Source organism: Aedes albopictus, chromosome 1 (assembly GCF_035046485.1).
Source record: "Aedes albopictus strain Foshan chromosome 1, AalbF5, whole genome shotgun sequence".
NCBI lineage: Eukaryota > Metazoa > Arthropoda > Insecta > Diptera > Culicidae > Aedes > Aedes albopictus.
Window position 1 is genome coordinate 306,230,905 of NC_085136.1, and position 24,953 is coordinate 306,255,857.

Genomic DNA, 24,953 nt, shown 5'->3' on the forward strand with positions numbered 1-24,953 from the left:
TTCACCAAATGATTTTAGCGATTACCTCAGAAATTAATTTAATTTGAAAATTTTCCAAGGACTCTTTTCAGAAAGTCCTTCACAGACTCTTTCAGAAATTCTTACAAAGTTGCTATTGCAATACGACTGTATGGTTGACTCTCTTGATTAACGACTACGCAGTCTTGGTATTTAATAAACGAGTTGTTTTATTCACCCGACGTTTCGACACGGGGATAGTGTCTTCTTCAGGCTTAAAATAATTACAAAAAACGATAGTAATTATTTTCCCCCTGAGGAAGACACTATCCCCGTGTCGAAACGTCGGGTGAATAAAACAACTCGTTTATTAAATACCAAGACAAGCCGTTAATCAAGAGATTCTTGCAAAGATTCATATAGAAATTCTTCCAAGAATATGCCTGGATATTTTTTTAAAAAATCCTTCAAAAATTTGTCAAAGATTCTTAGTCTATGAAAATCTTCAAAGGATTTCTTCCAACACCAAACCATGAATTCTCTCAGGCTTAATTTGGTCTTAAAGTCTACCGAGGTTTCTGTCAGAAACTCCCCAGCGTTTTCATTTAGAAATACCTACTTCAGTATTTTTTTTAAAAAGACATTTCTTAGTTATTCCCTCGTGATTTTTTCAATGCAGTTTTCCCAGAATTGTTTTGGGTAGATTGCAACGGCAATTACTCTAGAAAATCTTCTAGGGTTTCTTCGTAAATTTTTTCAGGGATTCCTTCAGAATTTCAAACAGGGATTCCTTTAAAAATACTTTCAAAGATTCCTTTATTAGTTCAGTGCTTTCTACAGAAAATTTTCCTGAGATTTCTTAAGAAATTCGTTCAGGTATTTCTTCAAGAAGTCCAACAGAGATTTGTTCAGGAATTGGAATCGGATCGAAAAGTCCCGCATGAATGCTTTCCAGGCATTCATTCCAATCCTATAGGAATATCTCTAAAGATTCTTACATTTATTAATTAAAAGATTAGGACAGGAATTTCTGCAGAAACTCTTGCACGATTTCAAACAGAAATTTTTTCAGGATTTTTTCCTAAGATAATTCTATAAATACTTCATAGATTCTTTAAGAAAAGTAATAAAATGTTTTATACATATAGATATCTCGGGAGTTTACTTTGAGAAATCCCTCCAATAATTTCAATTGAGGATTTCTCGAGGAGTTTTTCTATGAATTCCTCAATATTTTTTAAAGGAAATTCACCAAGGGTTTGCCGAAAAGTTTCTGTATGTAGTTCTCCAGGAAGATCTCAGGAAATTCCTTCTAAGTTGCTGTTAGGAATTCCCCTGGGATTTCTACAGTGATTCATTTAAAAGTTCTTCCTTGGATTGCTTTAGGTAGAAGTTTCTTTAGAAATTCCTTCATGGGTTTTTTTCAGAAGTTCCTACTGGGTCCTCTTCTGATATATATATTTTTACTTCTTTAGGGATTTGTTAAAAAAGTCTACCATGAAACGTATCAGATTTTTTTAAATTCTTTACAATTTCTACAAGGATTTCTTCGGAAATTCTTTGTAGGGTTTCTTCTTGATTCTTTGAGTTTTTCGGTTATTTCAACAAGATTTTTTTTTAAATGATTTCATCAAGAATATCTTCTTGAATGTCTTAAGGGATACCTGCAGAATGTGTTCAAATATTCCTGTAGGGATTTTCCAAAAGTTCTTCCAGAAATAGCCCACAAATTACTGAAGAATTCCCTGAAGGATTGTCTCAAGAAATTCCATAAAACACCTTTGGGGACACTTGGAAGGAATCCTCGATTTTAAATTAAATGAAACTTTTCTGAAAAAAAAAAAATCCTGGACCAACATCCCTGCAACAATCTATGAAGTAATCTTTGGATCATTTCCTGAATTAATACTTGGAGAATATCTAAAAAACACCTAAATATACCCCCTTAATTCACAGAGAAAAATCATGGAAGACTCTGGATGAACTGTGCTAGAATTCCAAGGAATAATGCTTGGGAAATTGCTGAAAATATCCACAGATAAATTTCTGAAGAAATCTCATAAAATTGTCTGCAGAAATTTCAGAGAAAGATATTGGTGAAATTCTTAGAAACATCCCTGGAGCGTCGTTTTTTGAAGACATTTTTGGAAGCAGTTTTGGACTGGAGATACCTTTGCAAGAATTCTCAGAAAAATTTCGCATTATTACAACTTCTGACGGGATTTGAAAACAGAAATCCCTTGAATACTACTTGGTGAAAATGAACCCAATGAAAATGACCCAATGACCAATGAAAATAAAAAGTTTTTGAAGGAATCTTTAAAATCATACCTGGATACCTATACTGCAATTTTTTGCATAATTGTCCCATGTTGAAAAACATGAAACCAGTGTCGCGAAGCATCAGCGTACAAGTCACAAAAAAGCTGATAAACACCAAACTTGTATCACCCTGTCTCTGCGGTTTCTGATTCGCTCTCTCTACAGTCGCTTACACCAGAAAAGACAGAATCCCATCATAGTCACCCGGTCACCCTTGTTTTGCTACAATCATCCTGACTTGGATACGGCTCATGTGAGTGTCATGACTCTCTCCGTCGCCTCAAGCAGATGCACGCGCAACAGCATGTAAAACTATGCATGTGTATTATCACAAGCACGGTACTACGTCATAAATCCTATTTGTTTTGCATAGCTCAGTTTAAACGCACACATTGAGCGCACCACGCAGTTCGCCCTGGCTATGACAAACGCTCTCACTTCGCCCGTTATGCATCGTTGCTCAGAGAGATTGATTCTCTAGCAACCCGCCTGAAGCATACTCAGCAACTGCTATCGCCGCAAAGCTGCGAAGGGTGGAACCCACAACATGTTTGTCATTCCAGGCATGACATGCTAGCTGGTTCGTATCACCTTGGGAAGGGTGACTCCAGAAAGCGGTTCAAGTGATTGTCTCGTGATGGTCGCGATTATTCGCAAGACTGCATGAAACTGAGTGCGAAACACACATAGTATTTTTAACTAAAAATATTTAGTGGGACTGTTATGCTCAGAAGCGTGGTCTTCTCTTCTTCTTCTTCTTCTTCTTCTTCTGCTTCTTCTTCTTCTTCTTCTTCTTCTTCTTCTTCTTCTTCTTCTTCTTCTTCTTCTTCTTCTTCTTCTTCTTCATCTTCTTCTTCTTCTACTTCTTCTTCTGTATGGCTTCACGATCCCTCTGGAACTTGGCCTGCCTCTCTCCAACTTAGTGTTCTTTGAGCACTTCCACAGTTATTAATTGGAGGGCTTCCTTTGCCAGCCATTGCATGATTTAGTATATTGTGAGGCAAGCACAATGATACACTATGTCCAGGGAATCGAGAAAATTTTCCCGACTGGAACGGGAATCGAACCTGCCATCTCCGGATTGGCGATCCATAGCCTTAACCACTAGGCTAACTGGAGACCCACATGGAGAAGTTTACATAAAATATCAAAAAAGTTATTGCCAAACGAGCCGGAGAATTTTTTAAAGACATTTCCGAAAAAAGTTCCAATTAAGATGTCGAAACCATTGTCATAGAAATGAAAAAAATATAATCTAACTAAAAATGGTGAGAAAATTGCAAAAAAATTAATAAATAAATAACTCGTCAAATTTATTTCTATAAGAATCGTCAAAGAAATTTTCATAAGAATTTTCGAAGATTTTTCTTTAAAAATTTAGAGAAGTTCTAAAAAATCCAAAGTAAAGCTATGTTTTGTTATAGCCGAATAATTTCTTGAATAAATTTCCGTATAAGTTATGAATTTGATAATCGGAGAAACTTTCAAAGAAATTGCCGATGAAATTCGAAAAAAAAACCGAAGGAATTCGCGATAGCACTAAAAAAGTCACCTAATGACTGAAGTAGTTTGTGGGATTTGTGGCCGTGCGGTTAGAGGCGTCAGTTATCTAGGAGTTCCGTAAGCCTGTGGGTTTGATTCCCGCTTCAGTCGGAGAAAACTTTTCGTCAAACGGAAAATTCTCCACCGAACCACTGGGTTCGTATGTTGTCCGTTGTCTCATGTGAGTGGTCGTTCAGTCTGTACTACAACCTCTGGTTGAAGACGTTGTCGTGTCTTTTTTTAGTTACTTGACGCATGAAGAAACGTTCCGAAGGAGTGACCAAATGGTTTAACCACGGAATTTCTAAAACATGAAAAAAATTGCAGAATTAATTACTACAGAAATCAAAGAAATTGTTGAGGGAATTTAATTAATGTGTAAGGATACTCACATCGATTGTCCATATAATTTCCAAAACATAGATGTAGCATTGTTCTTTCAATTAGCGTTTGAAGTACATGTAATTGATTTCAGTCATTATCAGTTGTAATAAAAGCAATTTTGTAATGTTTCTTGTAAATTTTGGAATGCATACTTATTATTATTGTTCTGAAGAATTGTTTTCTTTTTAATCAAAACACGAAAGGAAACTACGTCACTTTTGGGATCCCATAAAAATCTGTGTTCATGTTCTTCTTCATGATTCTTCTTAATACAAATTAGGTCCTAACGATTTCGTAAACATTTCTAGGTGAAAAATTCTGAGAAAATTCAGAAGTACAATGACACATATTGTCCATTTTACTGGCATTTTACCAGATTTGATGGTATGTCTGCGGAATAGAAACCACAGAATTGTTACTTATTCTGTGGCTTAGTTTGTTAAAGCGCCGGTCTAGCGAATACGGAGTCGTGGGTTTGAATCCCACCAGCACGCGATATTTTTCCACAAATTTCATCTCTCAATTTGTCAATTAGCAACATTTCGTTCCTTCTAATTACAAATTTTTCCAGTAGAATTCAAAAAGCCGCAAATTTTTAAAATAGGTAACCGAGATGGAGCTTCGTGACGATTTCTTATTACTTTTGGATACTCCTGTTACTGCCATCTTAATTGCCAATTACTTTAACAATGTTCATGTTTTGATTTTGATGAATACTTGTGGGGAAATAATGTTTCTCTTTTTAGCATGGAACCGGATTGCACCTATCACTCACTAATGCATAAGAAGAAATAATTAGAACGGTGATATCAACGAATCTTTGTGAGTCTTCAGAAGACCTATCTAGCTACTTTCATTTGAACTGTGGAAATCTATACAGTAGAAAGCTACTTATATAGAGCTGCCATGGATGATGCCCCGTAGAGTGATAGAACTTTTGTTTCTTGTCATTCAAATTAGGGTCAATTTAATCAGTACTGAATAGACATGGGTAGGAAAAGAATAGCGCTCGCTTGATTCCCTCTTTGTATAAATAGTCTACCCTTGTGACATATTGCTCTAGGAAGAAGACTTGTGCTCATGAGTAGTTCTTCCGACTATCGTGAATCTGGGAGTAATGAGAATTAAATAGTTTGCACATTAGCTAAGCTTCGCAAACAGTCCATTTTCTTACATGGTGGCTCCAGGGAGGAACGTTTAAGAGGGTTATTTCGCAAAAAGTCCACTAAAACAAGGCACTTGGACTTTAAATAGAATGTTTTGAGTAATTTTCACTTTTTTTAATCCTCTGCGTGTAATCCAATTTATGAGATCGTCGATAAAACCGTGGTTACAGAACATGGTTCACTATGGTTAGCGAGCTAATGTTTACTAAGGCGCAAGGATGTTATGGTCAGCTAGTTTTACTGCAAAGTCTTACTGACTACACAGAATTAAAAGTCCATGTAAACAACCTAATTGCGCTCTTGCAAATAATTAGGTATTCCGAGAATTTTCAACGAAATTCATTTATTTTCGAAGCGAAAAAAGAACATGGGCATTGGAAGGGTCATGGGGAAAGTTGATTTTACCAGCAAATGTAGAAATAAAAATGTAAATATATCAGGAAAAATCCTAAGCAAAGAGGGGGCTGCTAAACAAAAAAAAAAAATCTGAACAAAATCTGAAAGAAATGAATAGGAAATAATCGTTTCCAACAAAAGTGATGTTCATTTCTAACGAAAGTTTGTATTGGCATTGAGCAATTTTATGTTTGAGGTCTGAACGAGGGCCTAAACAAATAAACGAACTGTTATATGTTTTGTTCTTCAAGTTTTGTTTCCCTTTTTCTGATTATTAACTTCCCAACTATTAAGAGGTCGGCTACTCACCGCCAGCACCACGCTGATGCTGTAATGCAGTATACAACAAGCGGTTTTTTTACACGAAGCTTTACATAATTAACCAGCGCGAAACCCTGGAAATTTCCAAATTTCCAAATAATATGACGGCATCCAGGATTTTTAGTAGGAAGACTAACAAAGTGAAGCCGACCCATTCACGTTCCGGGTGAAGAGACTTATCCACTGATTTTGTACTATGACATCAGATGGTGATCGATAGGTGATTGACGACGTGGTTCCCCGACTGACTACAGATGATACAGTGTCAGGCACTGTGCCGATTTATAACCACTAGAGCCTATGTTATGACAGACAGAGACTGTTACAGACGGGTTATGGAGATTTTTCCAGTTTGCTGAACCGTAATGGGAATCCACCACGGATTAAATGGCTAATTGTAAATTATGTAAATTCAATCAAATATGTCATTGAAGCAGATTATACTCTGGTTGCTAGCGTTGAAGGATGCGGTTGTCAACTATCAGGAAAAAATGATGTTGCAGCAAATGGTTCTCATTTCTTAAAATTCTCTCCACAAATATTGACATAAATTGCGTATGTCAGTTGTAAACAGTTTTCCATCCTTCCGAAGAAGCATACAGCCAAATTAAATTCTGAGAAAGTTCGCATTCCATCATCTCAAACAGTTTTCCTCTTTTCTCGTTTTAATTTTTTTTTTGAAAAAATGGTAACAGAGAAACGAGTGATATGCATCGACGTGGTACGTCACATCGTTAAACATCCTTGAATATGTATGAACATTCGAGCGGCCACGACAGTGGCGAAATTCTTTGACGACTGGATCTTTTTGTTTTTTTTTTTCACGTTTGTGAGACTGGTCCAACAGGCTGATAATTGGGAAAAAGTTAAATGGCACCTTGAAACAAATATACCTACCCAAAAACTAGAATATGGGCGTTGCAAACAACGGAGTGAATGTGATTCCTAGTGAGGGCTTGCCATGTTATTTGTTCTGTGAAAATTCTGCAAATATAGTTGAATTCTCATGCGAGTCGAAATAAGATAAGCACTTCAAATACTCATCAATGTTGTAGTGAGTCTCAAGCGCAATACTTTTTTGTCATTGCTATACGAACACTAACGTCGTAGAATCATATTGAGAAGCTTATCTTAAACTCGATATCCTCCTCTTCTTGGCGTAACGTCCTCACTGGGACAAAGCCTGCTTCTCAGCTTAGTGTTCTATGAGCACTTCCACAGTTATTAACTGAGAGCTTCCTCTGCCAATGACCATTTTGCATGCGTATATCGTGTGGCAGGCACGAAGATACAGGGGATAGACAAAATGATCGGGACAGGCAAAATTTTCACTTTTCAAAAAGTGTTCAACTAGCTGTAACTTTTCGAAAAGTGCATCAAATATTCTCGAATTTTTACTGTAAGTTCATCAACTAGCTGTGTATCAGTGGTCCAAAATTAGAAAAGATCGGGCCATTCTCCATGAAGATATAAAGATTCTTGAAAAAGGTAAAATTATCCGATAGCCAACTTTGAGCTATTATATCTCCGGATTCAATGAACCGATTGAAATGAAATTTTTACCATTTATGACTTATATAATGAGCTATGAAAAAGCATTGACTTAAAATAATATTTTAAACAAGAAAGAAAATTATAACGATTAGATTATTTTTCTAATAAAACATCAAATTTTCCAAAATATCAACATCGTTTCAAAATTCAAGATGCAAATCATAGTTCATTTAATTTCCCTCTAATTGACTTATATATAAATGTGTTTTGAAGGAAAGCAACAACATAGACATCAATAAATTGAAAAAGTTTTGAAATGCATATTAAAAATGGACCAATTTACTAAAAAATCGTGAAAAATTTAAAATTGCTATAATTTTGTCTCTTGTTAAAAATTTCAAGTTAAGTTAAATGTTTTCCAGAGTTCATTATATAAGTCATAAATGGTCAAAATTTCATTTCAATCGGTTCATTGAATCCAGAGATATAACAGCTCAAATTTGGCTATCGGATAATTTTACCTTTTTCAAGAATCTTTATAACTTCGTGAAGAATGGCCCGATTTTTTTCAAATTTGAACCACTGATGCACAACTAGTTGATGCACTCACAGTAAAAATTTGAGAATATTTGATGCACTTTTCGAAAAGTTACAGCCGGTTGAACATTTTTTGAAAAGTAAAAATTTTGCCTGTCCCGATCATTTTGTCTATCCCCTGTACTCTATGCCCAAGGAAGTCAAGGAAATTTCCTTTACGAAAAGATCCTGGACCGACCGGGAATCGAACCCGTCACCCTCAGCATGGTCATGCTGAATACCCGTGCGTTTACCGCCTCGGCTATATGGGCCCTATTTAAACTCGATATAACAAAGTCGATTCAATCCACGAGTAAATAAATAAGTAACAAGATGTGAAAAATTAAAAAAAAAAACCAAAAGCAAAAGTAAAATGGCTAAAAACTCAATGGATCACATTGAGGCACTCTCTACTACATTTTAGCTATTGGATGTATGGAATGTATGGAAAGATGCAGTTTGCCTTATCCAAATGAAAATAAAAACAAATAAAAAAAAATAAAAAGTAAAAAAAAAATTAAAAAAATAAAAATAAGTGTTGAAGAAGACATAACAACCTCAGTCCATAGCAGGGAGTGCAAAACGACATCCGTTCTAGTATTAGCGAGACTTTTGGCCCTTTGGTAGTGCATCTCTGGAGCCAAGGCTTCACTTTCCTCCCGATGAAAGAGGTCACAATTATTATTAAATTTGTCGGAGGTGTAATTCAAACCCAGCACGTCAGGGCCAGACCCAAGAAACATAAGTAGCCGAATAAAAGTTTGTTAAGCTAAAGTTTGCTTACGAGTAGTTCGTTCAACTATTACACCACCGAAATGTTTGTTGGGGACTCCAACACGTGTCGTTTCAAGTATCCTGATAGGTAGATAGCTCATGAATGTTCTACTTTTACCCGTCGTTCACGTAACGTTCATTTTCGACGTGCGTGCGTGGCCATCGATGTCCCTAAGTGGGTGGAAACGGCGCGGAATATCTTTTCTTATGGTCCACCGTGCGTGCGCTTCAAGCGCACGGTCATTCAACGAAAATGAAAGAAAAAAGATGAAAATCATAACAGGCAGACCAAGTAGACCGGTAGCGCTCGTCGAGCAATAAATTTTTATTACCCGGACACGAACGACGGTCCATTCTGGACTCAATCGAAAGTCTGTGGACTGATGGAGCGCCTCCACCGCGCCGTGCTGATGGACCGGACCGGATTCTTCCGAAATGCGAAAACGTGTCCGCTCGCGAACTGTGAAACAATACGCGAGCAATCAGAACAAGTGAGGATTGCCGGTTGTTCCGGAGAATGTGGAAATTGAACCAAAGTCAATTTGGCGCAGCTTTATGCTCTTTTCATTTCAACGTTACAGGACATCGGACTAGCAGGGAATCGGAACTCGCTAATGGGATTCTGTGGTTGAGAATTTTGGGCTTTTTTTTCGGGGGTGGAATTTTCCCGGATGAAATGCAGAGCACGTGGCTCGGCTTTATCGAGTTGTTTTACTGGAGGCAATTGAGGATTTTCGATTTTTTTATACCTAAAATACCATACCATAACACACCCAAAAGTATGCAATGCTTATATAGAAAAATGCAGCTTTACTGTTCTTTTGGTGCTCATATTTTGGAGATTGAAATCTGTGAATTATTTATGAGTTATAATGTATTTATTAGTACACCATCGAAATAACATAAAAATATAAAAAAACATAACTTTTGCTTAAATAAAATAATATGAGTCACATGTGAATCCAAACATGTCCGATTGTACAAGTAAAAATAACTGTGTTTGAAGTGCTTTCTGAGCAATATTAAATATGAAATAAAATAAAACAAAAAAGTATGATATATAAAAAAAAACAAAAATAAAAAAAGGAAATAAAAAAAACAGAAAATATGAAAATATTGCTTTTAAAACATAAAACTGAAGGAAACACCGTTATACTGAATGATAATAATAAAAGTTTTGATAATGTTGATAACAAAAACAGGAAGAAAAGGCAGAAATACCCTTGTTTTGATTTTTTTTTAATTCTCATCCCTCTCGGGACGGAGTGCAAGAATTCCTTTCCCAACAAACCCAAAAACTAGTTGACTCCTCTTTTGGAAGGGAAGCAAATTGTTTGTTCCAAGATGAGCTAGCCTTGGTCTAAAAATCTAGTGAATACACATGAGGATACCACTGGAAATTCCCATTTAATGGAAATGACTGGGTAAATTGGTATCAATTATGCACCAATACTTTGGCGTCCTTGTCGGCTTCGGTTTAAAATCTATTTGACCATCAAAGCATTATTGCAGAAATCGTTCCAAACAGTTGCCATCATAACACTTTTTGTTTTCCCCATAACAAACACTCCAATAATTTGCGGTGAGTATGGAGGTTTATGGTCGACGGTTGTAGTTACTACAACCGTCCCGTCCGGTTTAAACGACCAACTGACATGCAACATTGATTTTCTCTTATCGCCACCACGCGTTGTTGGTTGCCAAAACCGGTCACAAAATCATTACCTATGTTGTACCTGGGTAATTTTCCCCGGAGAACTGAACGAGCGTACACACGGTTCGTATTTGTGAAACCATTTGGCCTTTCTCTCTCGAACAGAAGAAGATATCATGATAACAATAAAATCAAAATTTCATTATTTTAAATTTTTACCATATTTGTTCAAATATTTTAACATCTATTTACAAAAAAAAAAACAAAAATATGTGTCATGGAAGACGGAAAAATCATTCAGAACTGACTTTTCATCGATAAAATGAATTTGGCTTAATTAACGGTAAAATTTATGAATATTTTCCAAAATCATTCTTATTTTTATTCTCTTATAGAATTTTTCCAAACTTTTAAATGAAAATCTAATGGATGCATATTTTTTTTTCTTTTGAAGCTTATTGTTCACTTATCAACCATAGGGTTTTTTATAAGTATTCCGGAACAAAAAATTCTTAAATATTTTTTCTAACTTCCAAAATTTTAAATAAAAAAAATAACATATAGAAACATTTCCGTTTTTTATTTTTTTTTTTATTTTATAATAAAAATTTATTAAATTAAACCACGTCATATTGATCTTTTTATACATTCCAAGTTTTTATTCGACCGTGGTTGTAAAACAAAAAAATATTGTCCAACTCGTAACCCCTTCTCTACTCGGGCAACAGCACCCGGATATTTCAACGCTCCAGTTTAACGACAGTCAGTGCACTGTAGTGACGGTTCTCACGGGAACCGTGAGTGCGTGCGTGCGGGTTTTGAATAATTTAAATTCTGTTTTGATTTACGGATTTACCGTTTACCACTAGGCTTCCCGAGCGCCCGCATTGTCGCGGTTGTTGTTGTCGGGGAGGTACTTACAGTTGTTAATTGAATTGTGAACTCCACTAATGATGATTGTTTACGACAACGATCTCGCGCCGACGACGACGACGACTGCCGTCGCAACCGCATCGCGTTGTTAAACATGGATTGGCTCTTCCGCGGTGCATTTAATGGTTTTATGGAATGCATAGTTCGTTTTTTTTATGCTGGCGGAAATTGCCACTAGGTTCACATGATGACTCACAAAAGGACTTACCTGGAAGGAAAGAGAAAGAAAATTTTACGGTTAGCTCGATTTAACTTCATTATGTTTAATTAAGATGCACGATATTTGATTTATTCAAATAAAAATGGATGCTATGAATACTAAGAAGACTTAGATGCCTCAGAAGACTCAGATGACTCAGAAGACTCGGAAGACTCAAGAGCCTCATAAGACTCAGAAAACTCGGGAGACTCAGAAGATTAAGAAGACTCAGAAGACTCAGAAGCCTCAGAAGACTCAGACGACTCAGAAGACTCAGAAGACTCAGAAGACTCAGAAGACTCAGAAGACTCAGAAGATTCAGAAGACTCAGAAGACTCAGAAGACTCAGAAGACTCAGAAGACTCAGAAGACTCAGAAGACTCAGAAGACTCAGAAGACTCAGAAGACTCAGAAGACTCAGAAGACTCAGAAGACTCAGAAGACTCAGAAGACTCAGAAGACTCAGAAGACTCAGAAGACTCAGAAGACTCAGAAGACTCAGAAGACTCAGAAGACTCAGAAGACTAAGAAGACTCAGAAGACTCAGAAGACTCAGAAGACTCAGAAGACTCAGAAGACTCAGAAGACTCAGAAAACTCAGAAGACTCAGAAGACTCAGAAGACTCAGAAGACTCAGACGACTCAGAAGACTCAGAAGACTCAGAAGACTCAGAAGACTCAGAAAACTCAGACGACTCAGAAGACTCAGAAGACTCAGAAGACTCAGAAGACTCAGAAGACTCAGAAGACTCAGAAGACTCAGACGACTCAGAAGACTCAGAAGACTCAGAAGACTCAGAGCACTCAGAAGACTCAGAAGACTCAGAAGACTCAAAAGACTCAGAAGACTCAGAAGACTCGGAAGACTCAAGAGCCTCAGAAGACTCCTAAAACTCGGGAGACTCAGAAGACTCTGAAGACTCAGAAGCCTCAGAAGACTCAGACGACTCAGAAGACTCAGAAGACTCAGAAGACTCAGAAGACTCAGAAGACTCAGAAGACTCAGACGACTCAGAAGACTCAGAAGACTCAGAAGACTCAGAAGACTCAGAAGACTCAGAAGACTCAGAAGACTCTGAAAACTCAGAAGACTCAGAAAACTCAGAAGAATAAGAAGACTAAGAAAACTCAGAAAACTCAGAAAACTCAGAAGACTCAGAAGACTCAGAAGACTCAGAAGACTCAGAAGACTCAGAAGACTCAGAAGACTCAGAAGACTCAGAAGACTCAGAAGACTCAGAAGACTCAGAAGACTCAGAAGACTCAGAAGACTCAGAAGACTTATAAAACTCAGAAGACTCAGAAGACTCAGAAGACTCAAACGAATCAGTAGACTCAGAAGACTCAGAAGACTCAGAAGACTCAGAAGACTTAGAAGAAGACTCAGAAGACTCAGAAGACTCAGAAGATTGATTGATTGATTTGTCTTTATTAGAGAGACTTTCAGCCCTTGGCTGGTTCGTCTCTCGACTCAGAAGACTCAGAAGACTCAGAAGACTCAGAAGACTCAGAAGACTCAGAAGACTCAGAAGACTCTGAAGACTCAGCAGACTCAGAAGACTCAGAAGACTCAGAAGACTCAGAAGACACCGAAGACTCAGAAGACTCAGGAGACTCAGAAGACTCAGAAAACTCAGAAGACTCAGAAGACTCAGAAGACTCAGAAGACTCAGAAGACTCAGAAGACTCAGAAGACTCAGAAGACTCAGAAGACTCAGAAGACTCAGAAGACTCAGAAGACTCAGAAGACTCAGAAGACTCAGAAGACTCAGAAGACTCAGAAGACTCAGAAGACTCAGAAGACTCAGAAGACTCAGAAGACTCAGAAGACTCAGAAGACTCAGAAGACTCAGAAGACTCAGAAGACTCAGAAGACTCAGAAGACTCAGAAGACTCAGAAGACTCAGAAGACTCAGAAGACTCAGAAGACTCAGAAGACTTATAAAACTCAGAAGACTCAGAAGACTCAGAAGACTCAAACGAATCAGTAGACTCAGAAGACTCAGAAGACTCAGAAAACTAGGCAGACTCAGAAGACTCGGAAAACTCGGAAAACTCAGAAGACTCAGAAGACTCAGAAGACTCAGAAGGCTCAGAAGACTCAGAAGATTCAGAAAATTCAGAAGATTCAGAAGATTCAGAAGATTCAGAAGACGCAGAAGATTCAGAAGGCTCAGAAGACTTAGAAGACTCAGAAGAATCAGAAGACTCAGAAGACTCAGAAGACTTATAAAACTCAGATGACTCAGAAGACTCAGAAGACTCAGAAGACTCAGAAGACTCAGAAGACTCAGAAGACTCAGAAGACTCAGAAGACTCAGACGAATCAGTAGACTCAGAAGACTCAGAAGACTCAGAAGACTCAGAAGACTCAGAAGACTCAGAAGACTCAGAAGACTCAGAAGACTCAGAAGACTCAGAAGACTCAGAAGACTCAGAAGACTCAGAAGACTCAGAAGACTCAGAAGACTCAGAAGACTCAGAAGACTCCGAAGACTCAGAATACTCAGAAGACTCAGAAGACTCAGAAGACTCAGAAGACTCAGAAGACTCAGAAGACTCAGAAGACTAAAAAAACTCAGAAGACTCAGATAACTCAGAAGACTCAGAAGACTCAGAAGACTCAGAAGACTCAGAAGACTCAGAAGACTCAGAAGACTCAGAAGACTCAGAAGACTCAGAAGACTCAGAAGACTCAGAAGACTTAGAAGAAGACTCAGAAGACTCAGAAGACTCAGAAGACTCAGAAGACTCAGAAGACTCAGAAGACTCAGAAGACTCAGAAGACTCAGAAGACTCAGAAGACTCAGAATACTCAGAAGACTCAGAAGACTCAGAAGACTCAGAAGACTCAGAAGACTCAGAAGACTCAGAAGACTCAGAAGACTCAGAAGACTAAGAAGACTCAGAAGACTCAGATAACTCAGAAGACTCAGAAGACTCAGAAGACTCAGAAGACTCAGAAGACTCAGAAGACTCAGAAGACTCAGAAGACTCAGAAGACTCAGAAGACTCAGAAGACTCAGAAGACTTAGAAGAAGACTCAGAAGACTCAGAAGACTCAGAAGACTCAGAAGACTCAGAAGACTCAGAAGACTCAGAAGACTCAGAAGACACCGAAGACTCAGAAGACTCAGAAGACATAGAAGAAGACTCAGAAGAAGACTCAGAAGACTCAGAAGACTCAAAAAACTCAAAAGACTCAGAAGACTCAGAAGACTCAGAAGACTCAGAAGACTCAGAAGACTCAGAAGACTCAGAAGACTCAGAAGACTCAGAAGACTCAGAAGACTCAGAAGACATAGAAGAAGACTCAGAAGAAGACTCAGAAGACTCAAAAGGCTCAGAAGACTCACAAGACTCAGAAGACTCAGAAGACTCAGAAGACTCAGAAGACTCAGAAGACTCAGAAGACTCAGAAGACACCGAAGACTCAGAAGACTCAGAAGACATAGAAGAAGACTCAGAAGAAGACTCAGAAGACTCAGAAGACTCAGAAGACTCAGAAGACTCAGAAGACTCAGAAGACTCAGAAGACTCAGAAGACTCAGAAGACTCAGAAGACTCAGAAGACTCAGAAGACTCAGAAGACTCAGAAGACTCAGAAGACTCAGAAGACACCGAAGACTCAGAAGACTCAGAAGACTCAGAAGACTCAGAAGACACCGAAGACTCAGAAGACTCAGAAGACTCAGAAGACTCAGAAGACATAGAAGAAGACTCAGAAGAAGACTCAGAAGACTCAGAAGACTCAAAAAACTCAAAAGACTCAGAAGACTCAGAAGACTCAGAAGACTCAGAAGACTCAGAAGACTCAGAAGACTCAGAAGACTCAGAAGACTCAGAAGACTCAGAAGACTCAGAAGACTCAGAAGACTCAGAAGACTCAGAAGACTCAGAAGACTCAGAAGACTCAGAAGACTCAGAAGACTCAGAAGACTCAGAAGACTCAGAAGACTCAGAAGACTCAGAAGACTCAGAAGACTCAGAAGACTCAGAAGACTCAGAAGACTCAGAAGACTCAGAAGACTCAGAAGACTCAGAAGACTCAGAAGACTCAGAAGACTCAGAAGACTCAGATAACTCAGAAGACTCAGAAGACTCAGAAGACTCAGAAGACTCAGAAGACTCAGAAGACTCAGAAGACTCAGAAGACTCAGACGAATCAGTAGACTCAGAAGACTCAGAAGACTCAGAAGACTCAGAAGACTCAGAAGACTCAGAAGACTCAGAAGACTCAGAAGACTCAGAAGACTCAGAAGACTCAGAAGACTCCGAAGACTCAGAATACTCAGAAGACTCAGAAGACTCAGAAGACTCAGAAGACTCAGAAGACTCAGAAGACTCAGAAGACTCAGAAGACTCAGAAGACTAAAAAAACTCAGAAGACTCAGATAACTCAGAAGACTCAGAAGACTCAGAAGACTCAGAAGACTCAGAAGACTCAGAAGACTCAGAAGACTCAGAAGACTCAGAAGACTCAGAAGACTTAGAAGAAGACTCAGAAGACTCAGAAGACTCAGAAGACTCAGAAGACTCAGAAGACTCAGAAGACTCAGAAGACTCAGAAGACTCAGAAGACTCAGAAGACTCAGAAGACTCAGAAGACTCAGAAGACTCAGAATACTCAGAAGACTCAGAAGACTCAGAAGACTCAGAAGACTCAGAAGACTCAGAAGACTCAGAAGACTCAGAAGACTAAGAAGACTCAGAAGACTCAGATAACTCAGAAGACTCAGAAGACTCAGAAGACTCAGAAGACTCAGAAGACTCAGAAGACTCAGAAGACTCAGAAGACTCAGAAGACTCAGAAGACTCAGAAGACTCAGAAGACTTAGAAGAAGACTCAGAAGACTCAGAAGACTCAGAAGACTCAGAAGACTCAGAAGACTCAGAAGACTCAGAAGACTCAGAAGACTCAGAAGACTCAGAAGACACCGAAGACTCAGAAGACTCAGAAGACATAGAAGAAGACTCAGAAGAAGACTCAGAAGACTCAGAAGACTCAAAAAACTCAAAAGACTCAGAAGACTCAGAAGACTCAGAAGACTCAGAAGACTCAGAAGACTCAGAAGACTCAGAAGACTCAGAAGACTCAGAAGACTCAGAAGACTCAGAAGACATAGAAGAAGACTCAGAAGAAGACTCAGAAGACTCAAAAGGCTCAGAAGACTCACAAGACTCAGAAGACTCAGAAGACTCAGAAGACTCAGAAGACTCAGAAGACTCAGAAGACTCAGAAGACTCAGAAGACTCAGAAGACACCGAAGACTCAGAAGACTCAGAAGACATAGAAGAAGACTCAGAAGAAGACTCAGAAGACTCAGAAGACTAAAAAAACTCAAAAGACTCAGAAGACTCAGAAGACTCAGAAGACTCAGAAGACTCACAAGACTCAGAAGACTCAGAAGACTCAGAAGACTCAGAAGACTCAGAAGACTCAGAAGACTCAGAAGACACCGAAGACTCAGAAGACTCAGAAGACTCAGAAGACTCAGAAGACTCAGAAGACATAGAAGAAGACTCAGAAGAAGACTCAGAAGACTCAAAAGACTCAGAAGACTCAGAAGACTCAGAAGACTCAGAAGACTCAGAAGACTCAGAAGACTCAGAAGACTCAGAAGACTCAGAAGACTCAGAAGACTCAGAAGACTCAGAAGACTCAGAAGACTCAGAAGACTCAGAAGACTCAGAAGACTCAGAAGACTCAGAAGACTCAGAAGACTCAGAAGACTCAGAAGACTCAGAAGACTCAGAAGACACCGAAGACTCAGAAGACTCAGAAGACTCAGAAGACTCAGAAGACATATAGACTGTTTCAGAAATTATAAATACACTAACGATAACCTGCCATTTCATTTTGAGCACATTATCCAAAAAAGTTTCTTCTAGCTCTAATAGTGAACATGCTAACGAAGCAAATAATACCAATTTTGTTGATATTTCTGGTAAAAGTTAAAAAATAGGGCTCTGTAAACAAGATGATCAAAATTTGAAGTTGCACAAAGTGGTCAAAAAATGTAGCATAATAGTAAAGAAAAAAATCTCACAGATAAAATATTTAATTTCCAAACACAACAAAAATTGCTGTATCGACAATAAAAGATATTTCTCGATTGGTAATAGTAAGTTTTACTGGAATATTTGATCAAGAACCACCATTACGGGCCTTCTCAAAACAAAAATTTGTGTTTCAAATTTCTCAACAACACCAGTAGCAACAAACGTTAAGCAAACGAATGTCTTAATTACTGCTTACTGCATTCGTTTTCATGGTATGACAAGCTTTGCCATCTGAAGGATCGAATGAACTGAAAAAATAAGTTTGTTTAGATCAAATGCGTTCAGGAAAGCTCAGAAACTGTGTGGTAGTTCTTATGTTCCGTAGAAAACCTTAAAAAATGAGAAACTTGATCTCCGAAAAAATGTTGTGGGAATGCCTTTATCGATTTTTCCCAAATTTTGATCAAGGCATTCCTTAGACAACTTGTTGAGAAAGCGAATGTGATAAAAATTTAGATAATTTTTGGTATTTAGTGATAAATAATGTTGAAATCATCAAAAAACACCTTTGTGCAAATGCAAATTTGAAAAATTTAGTTATTTGTTAGAGAACTCGACTATTCTTTAAGATATAAACACAATTGAAAGGAAATATAAAAATATGGGGTATAATATGCTATACTCTGAAAGAAGTAGGTTAAAATCATTGTAACAGTTCATTTAATTTACTAAACAAAGTGTATTTATAATTTCTGAAACAGTCTATAGAAGAAGACTCAGAAGAAGACTCAGAAGACTCAGAAGACTCAAAAGACTCAGAAGACTCAGAAGACTCAGAAGACTCAGAAGACTCAGAAGACTCAGAAGACTCAGAAGACTCAGAGACTCAGAAGACTCAGAAGACTCAGAAGACTCAGAAGACTCAGAAGACTCAGAAGACTCAGAAGACTCAGAAGACTCAGAAGACTCAGAAGACTCAGAAGACTCAGAAGACTCAGAAGACTCAGAAGACTCAGAAGACTCAGAAGACTCAGAAGACTCAGAAGACTCAGAAGACTCAGAAGACTCAGAAGACTCAGAAGACTCAGAAGACTAAGAAGACTCAGAAGACTCAGAAGACTCAGAAGACTCAGAAGACTCAGATAACTCAGAAGACTCAGAAGACTCAGAAGACTCAGATAACTCAGAAGACTCAGAAGACTCAGAAGACTCAGGAGACTAGGAAGACGCAAAGAAAACACAACCTATTCAAGTATCCAATACTCAATCAATCACTCAAGACACCATCATCGTTGGCCATCGAGACGTTTCTACATCTATTTGACACCATAAATCCCAACAAGCATCGGATCGACGCCTCAGACGACTCATCGTCCCAAAACAATCATCAATCAGCGTCATTATCAACTTCCGGTTGCCAGACCACCCCCTGCAGATACCAATATAAGCAACAATCAGCAAAAATCAAACGGGCGATAAATCGGAAGTGACTTCTAGAGTTGATCGAGCTAGCTCACACATACGTACTCACATACAGATGGACAAACTTTCCCTTTCTACTGATTGTCGCTCCTTCGAAAGAAAAGTAAAAATTTGCTGACGGTGATGCTAGACAAAAAAATAACATGTCAATCAAATGGTGAGGTCAGTTTCCCTTCGTCGAGCTTCCGGCACAATCATCATTAGAAGAAAAAGAAAACCAGAAAAGTTTCACGACCGGAAAAGGTATCCCAAAACCATTTTGTTATCTGAATCACGTAACATTTAAGTCGAACTGACTATTCTGGTGGATAGGAAGTTAGAAATTAAAGTTTTTGAGGTAGGTTTGATAAATAAGGCGCCCAGGTTTTCATCAAAATCATGTCCAACAGAAGTTCTAAGAATTTGTAAGACGTAGTCTTCTTAGTCTTCTGAGTCTTCTGAGTCTTCTGAGTCTTCTGAGTCTTCTGAGTCTTCTGAGTCTTCGGAGTCTTCGGAGTCTTCGGAGTCTTCGGAGTCTTCGGAGTCTTCGGAGTCTTCGGAGTCTTCGGAGTCTTCGGAGTCTTCGGAGTCTTCGGAGTCTTCGGAGTCTTCGGAGTCTTCGGAGTCTTCTGAGTCTTCTGAGTCTTCTGAGTCTTCTGAGTCTTCTGAGTCTTCTGAGTCTTCTGAGTCTTCTGAGTCTTCTGAGTCTTCTGAGTCTTCTGAGTCTTCTGAGTCTTCTGAGTCTTCTGAGTCTTCTGAGTCTTCTGAGTCTTCTGAGTCTTCTGAGTCTTCTGAGTCTTCTGAGTCTTCTGAGTCTTCTGAGTCTTCTGAGTCTTCTGAGTCTTCTGAGTCTTCTGAGTCTTCTGAGTCTTCTGAGTCTTCTGAGTCTTCTGAGTCTTCTGAGTCTTCTGAGTCTCCTGAGTCTTCTGAGTCTTCTGAGTCTTCTTAGTCTTCTGAGTCTTCTGAGTCTTCTGAGTCTTCTTAGTCTTCTTAGTCTTCTTAGTCTTCTTAGTCTTCTTAGTCTTCTTAGTCTTCTTAGTCTTCTTAGTCTTCTTAGTCTTCTTAGTCTTCTTAGTCTTCTTAGTCTTCTTAGTCTTCTTAGTCTTCTTAGTCTTCTTAGTCTTCTTAGTCTTCTTAGTCTTCTTAGTCTTCTTAGTCTTCTTAGTCTTCTTAGTCTTCTTAGTCTTCTTAGTCTTCTTAGTCTTCTTAGTCTTCTTAGTCTTCTTAGTCTTCTTAGTCTTCTTAGTCTTCTTAGTCTTCTTAGTCTTCTTAGTCTTCTTAGTCTTCTTAAACACAATTAGTTAAAAAAAATATCAACTTCAATCGTGATTTTATCCCGCACCATTTGCTTTTAGTTACGGTGATGATCAATTTACTTCAACCTCATTTACAGTGAATTGATTTGTCGACATCCATTTAATCTTCCAGCTAGATTTACTATGAAATTGTCCGCCCAGTCTTCCCTTGGAATTTTACACGAAAGAGAAAGCTCAAACACCGGGTGGACGCTAATGAGATTGCTAACTTTTACGAATCAACAAGGAATTGCTTTTCGTCCTGCTGAAGATGCTGACCTCAACCAACGTTCATCCATCATCCATCCTTGCTGCTAGACGGCTTCCGAAAATACTTTCGTTTTATGAGCTTGCGGATAAATACATAAACTGGGAGTTTCTTTTGAGCTTAGTCAGCTTGCTCCTTCCTCACTGACAATGTGTGAAGGTAAGTACGGGTGTCAAGCTTGATCATCTGTATGAACTTTAAGTTTTCTTTTGACTACATCAACTACAAAATTCTTCAATGCTAGGTACAGTTGAACCAGATATAAAGCTTCACTTTGATGGGTCGCGTTTTTTTTCATAAAAATGAGTCTTCTTTATTTAAAGCAACATGACCTCTCAAATTTCGACACAAAAGAATGCATAATGTTTACATCTAATTTTACCCCACCGCTCGTCACGACACAAAGGCCCCGAACGCTAAACTTTTTCGCCTTTATGATGTCATCATCATCATCATATTTTCATTGTGTGCTTGCTAATTTCTCTAAGACCACACCGTCTTTTGTCGGGGACGTTGACGTTGTTGACACGTCCAACGTCGAACGCCAAACGAAAGACAACGCGCGCGCCCGTCTTGCCGATGACAGTGACAAACCTAGAAGAGCGCCTTCCTCAGCTGCCAAGAGTTGAGATGTTTTTGAAACACTTGCTCGGCCAGGAAAGAGGTTCCTGTCTACAGTTATGTGCATTTATTTGCACGCTTCTCTGCCAGCGCTCAACCTCATTGTTCACGGTCACCCATGGGGAAAGACTTTTTTCGTCCCGAGTTCAAACTGAAATTCTATAGAATAAATGTCCCGTGACACAGGTTGGAAGACGACGGTAGTATATAACTTTCTCGTTACGTTATCGCGTTTATTCTGTTGAATATAATCGACTGACCCGGCTGACCAATCATCGAAATGAATAATTGAACAGGTGCTGTCATCGATAGCCGCCGTGAGAGTTACCCCGAACGAATATGATTTGCTGTAATTGGACCACTTTTCGGTTCAATGGCTGCGGATGGGTATTGACCACCATGGCAAATAAAGGCCAACACCGGACATGAATAAAACAAGCGCCCACACCGGGTTGCATTTGCTCTTCTGGGTAACTTTGTATGAAAACCGCTGTTCTCCGGGAGTGCCCCTGACCTGCGGACCTCAATACTACATCCCGTCGGCAAGGAAAGTCACAGTAAAGAAAATAAAAACATAACGAAACGCACGCACACTGACTGACGCCAGTGCCTTCACCTCGACACCCGCGAACAAGGTGGCCATGGGCGTAGTTATGGGTCAACTTTCTTGTGACCTCTATTTCTCAATCATAACACAGTTTAAGGAAAAAAAAATAGTTATTCTTTAGACTGCGTTTGGCATAAATCGACAAGAATTAGACAGAAATTGGCCTCTACTAGCAAAACTCGATGCTGAGTCATTAGGCCGAAGTACGTTAGGCCGAACGTGTGTTTAGACTGAATAGATCATTAGGCCGAATAATTTTAAAGCCAAAAACGAGCAGCCTAAATGAATGATGTGATCCTGTTGTACAAATCATATAGTGTGACGATGAATATTATCTACAGGTTTATTCTCTTCGTCATATTGGTCGTATAATTCAGCTTGGTTGGGAAGGATTTGAGGCCAGCGCTGAGTTTAACGGCTTTAAAAAAAACCCAGGACGAAGAGAACAAAACTGCCGAAAATACACAATTTCCCCTATCTCGAAAGAACACCTACTTTTGAATGGTATAAAAATCAGTGATAGAAGAGCAATTGTAGTGTGACCGCCAGCATTACAGTTCAATAAATATTAGTATGCTCCAGATGCGAGGTATGTACCAGAAAGTCAAGCAATCTTCGAGGAGTTCGAAAAAAAAACTTTCGGCCTAACGAACTTCAGACTGATGACCTGATACCGTAAAATTCATATAAAAAATCTTTACAAAGCATTCACGACGAAGATTTCAACTAATCTTTCCGCAGTTGTAGCACTTGAAATTCCATTTCTTGCTCACAATCGCCGATTCCGAGCTTCCGGATGCTTCACCCTCATTCTTGTTCGCTCGCCTCGTTTCCTCATCCAGCAGTCGTGTTCGCACAAATTCCAGGGTCATTCGATACGGTTCCACAGTGTCCAATGCCGTAACAAGCGCGTCGTACGAAGAAGGTAACGTCAACAGGAGGTAACAAATTGCATCTTGCTCATCTATCTTCGCTCCGCTGGCCTTCAGATCACGTAGCAGCTTGTCAAAATCAAGGAAATGGTTCTGTATTCCAACGCCTTCACTCGTCTTCATCATCAACAGCTTCCGTCGCAACCTTTCCGTCGAAACACCTTCCGTAGCGTGCCCCACCTTTCCTTAGCGGTGGCCTTATCCTTCAGGTATCAGTAGGTCGGCTCTAGAGGCACGTTCTCCTCCATTCGGGAAATTTGTGCCTTATCCTTCACGTACTCCAAATAACTCTCAGCGATTCGATGCACGATGGCCAACTTGCACTTCCGATCCCTCTGGAGCCATTCTTCACGTTTAACGGCCTTCTCTTTGCGGACTTCTTCGGTATCGGTCACCAAAACTCTTGCAAACGCTTCTTCCTCAATTGATCGTTCCACGCAGTCTATCAAGTTCCACTCTTCCAGCAAAATCTTCGTCCGAAACATCCAGTTGTCGATGTTGGCTCCGTTGAACAGCCACTTCCTATCTTCACCGTCCATCTTGGAATTTCCGTTCAGATGAAAATCTCTCCAGACTGCTTCCAGAACTTCCGATCAGCTTCAAAATTCATAGTTACGGTTTGGTTAGTGACTGGGCCACATAACCTGATAAACTTGGAGTTGAAATGAAACACGTCCTTTGTAGTTGGAGGTTCAGTAATGAATGAACAAATTTTATTTAAGCCGTCACTTCATAATAATCATGATATACTACGATTCGTCGATTGCTTCAACATAAAGCAGTGATGGGTGGTGTGCAAAACTGCGCACGGGTTTCGCGTGAACTATCCAGCTCATTCGAATCTCGTCGAGGACTAACAAGGTGATGGATTCCCATGCCTACTCTTCAACATCGCTCTGGAAGGTGTGATGCGACAATTTTCACAAAATTCGGTCAATTTGTGTGCTTTGCAGGCGACATGAACATTATCGCCAGAACATTTGGAACGGTGACAGAACTGTATACCCGCCTGAAACGCGAAGCAGCAAAGGTCGGACTGTTGGTGAATGCGTCCAAAACAAAGTACATGCTGGCAGGCGGAACCGAACACGACCTGGTCCGTCTAATAAGTAATGTAACGATAGCCGGGGATACCTTCGAGGTGGTGTAGGAATTCGTCTGCTTCGGCTGACAACAGTGCTAGCCGTGAAATACGAAGGCGCATCATCAGTGGAAGTCTGGAGTACAGAAGAAGCTGCGGTCTAAAAAGATTCATCCACGCACCAAGTGCACCATGTATAAGACGCTGATAAGACCGGTGGTCCTCTACAGACACGAGACATGGACCATGCTCGAGAAGGACCTACATGCACTCAAAGTTTTCTAGCGAAAAGTGTTAAAGGCCCGTTTAGACTACCTGATTTTTCGGTCTGATTCGAGGAATTTGAGTGACCTTTGTTTACGATTTCATACATTTTTTTCGAGCGAATCTATGACAAAAGGTCGAAAGACATAAGGTCGAAGGACAAAAGGTCGAAGGACAAAAGGTCGAATGTACAAAAGGTCGAATGGACAAAAGGTCGAATGGGACAAAAGGTCGAATGGGACAAAAGGTCGAATGGAACAAAAGGTCGAATGGACAAAAGGTCGAAAAGGGCAAAAAGGTTAAATAGACTAAAGACAAATTGGAAGACATGAAAAAGTGATAAGAATCCGACAGAAAAACGACGATAAAAAAATAGAACCAGTGATACCAAAATTATTCAACAACTTCAAAACAATCATTACAGAAAGATAGGAAAGTGTCCACTAAAACTTTCAATAGCTTATATGCAGCAATTTATTACCGCATTGCTATTCGAAATAGATGCCCATTCATCAAGGTTAAACGTTGAAAAAATATTCCTTGAAAGAACAGCCTATGGGTTGAAGAAGGATAAATTATAGATCGGAATATTGTCATTTGAAACTCCAATCATTACAACGATTAAAGAAAGCCAAACAGTCTATAAATTAGACATGGACAAATCTCTGGGTATTAGAGGGGTGATCCATGAAGTACGTCACG

The 24,953-nt window shown here is 39.1% G+C and overlaps 3 protein-coding genes across 14 annotated transcripts in view; 1 reads left to right on the plus strand and 2 right to left on the minus strand.

Annotated features, from left to right (window-relative positions):
- The window catches only part of LOC109415284 (sodium/calcium exchanger 3), a 504,848-nt gene that overhangs the window by 205,974 nt on the left and 273,921 nt on the right, over positions 1-24,953 (minus strand). The window lies entirely within an intron of this gene.
- On the minus strand, positions 12,043-13,774 carry LOC134286537 (secreted protein C-like; the record flags this gene model as incomplete). Its single annotated transcript, XM_062848181.1, is given in 3 exon segments — positions 12,043-12,549; positions 12,649-12,792; positions 13,310-13,774. Coding segments are annotated over 3 exon segments (1,116 nt in total), but the record flags the coding sequence as incomplete, so codon positions are not given.
- On the plus strand, positions 14,763-15,935 carry LOC134287651 (protein starmaker-like; the record flags this gene model as incomplete). The annotated part of the gene is made up of 1 exon (XM_062850022.1): positions 14,763-15,935. A coding segment is annotated over one exon (1,173 nt), but the record flags the coding sequence as incomplete, so codon positions are not given.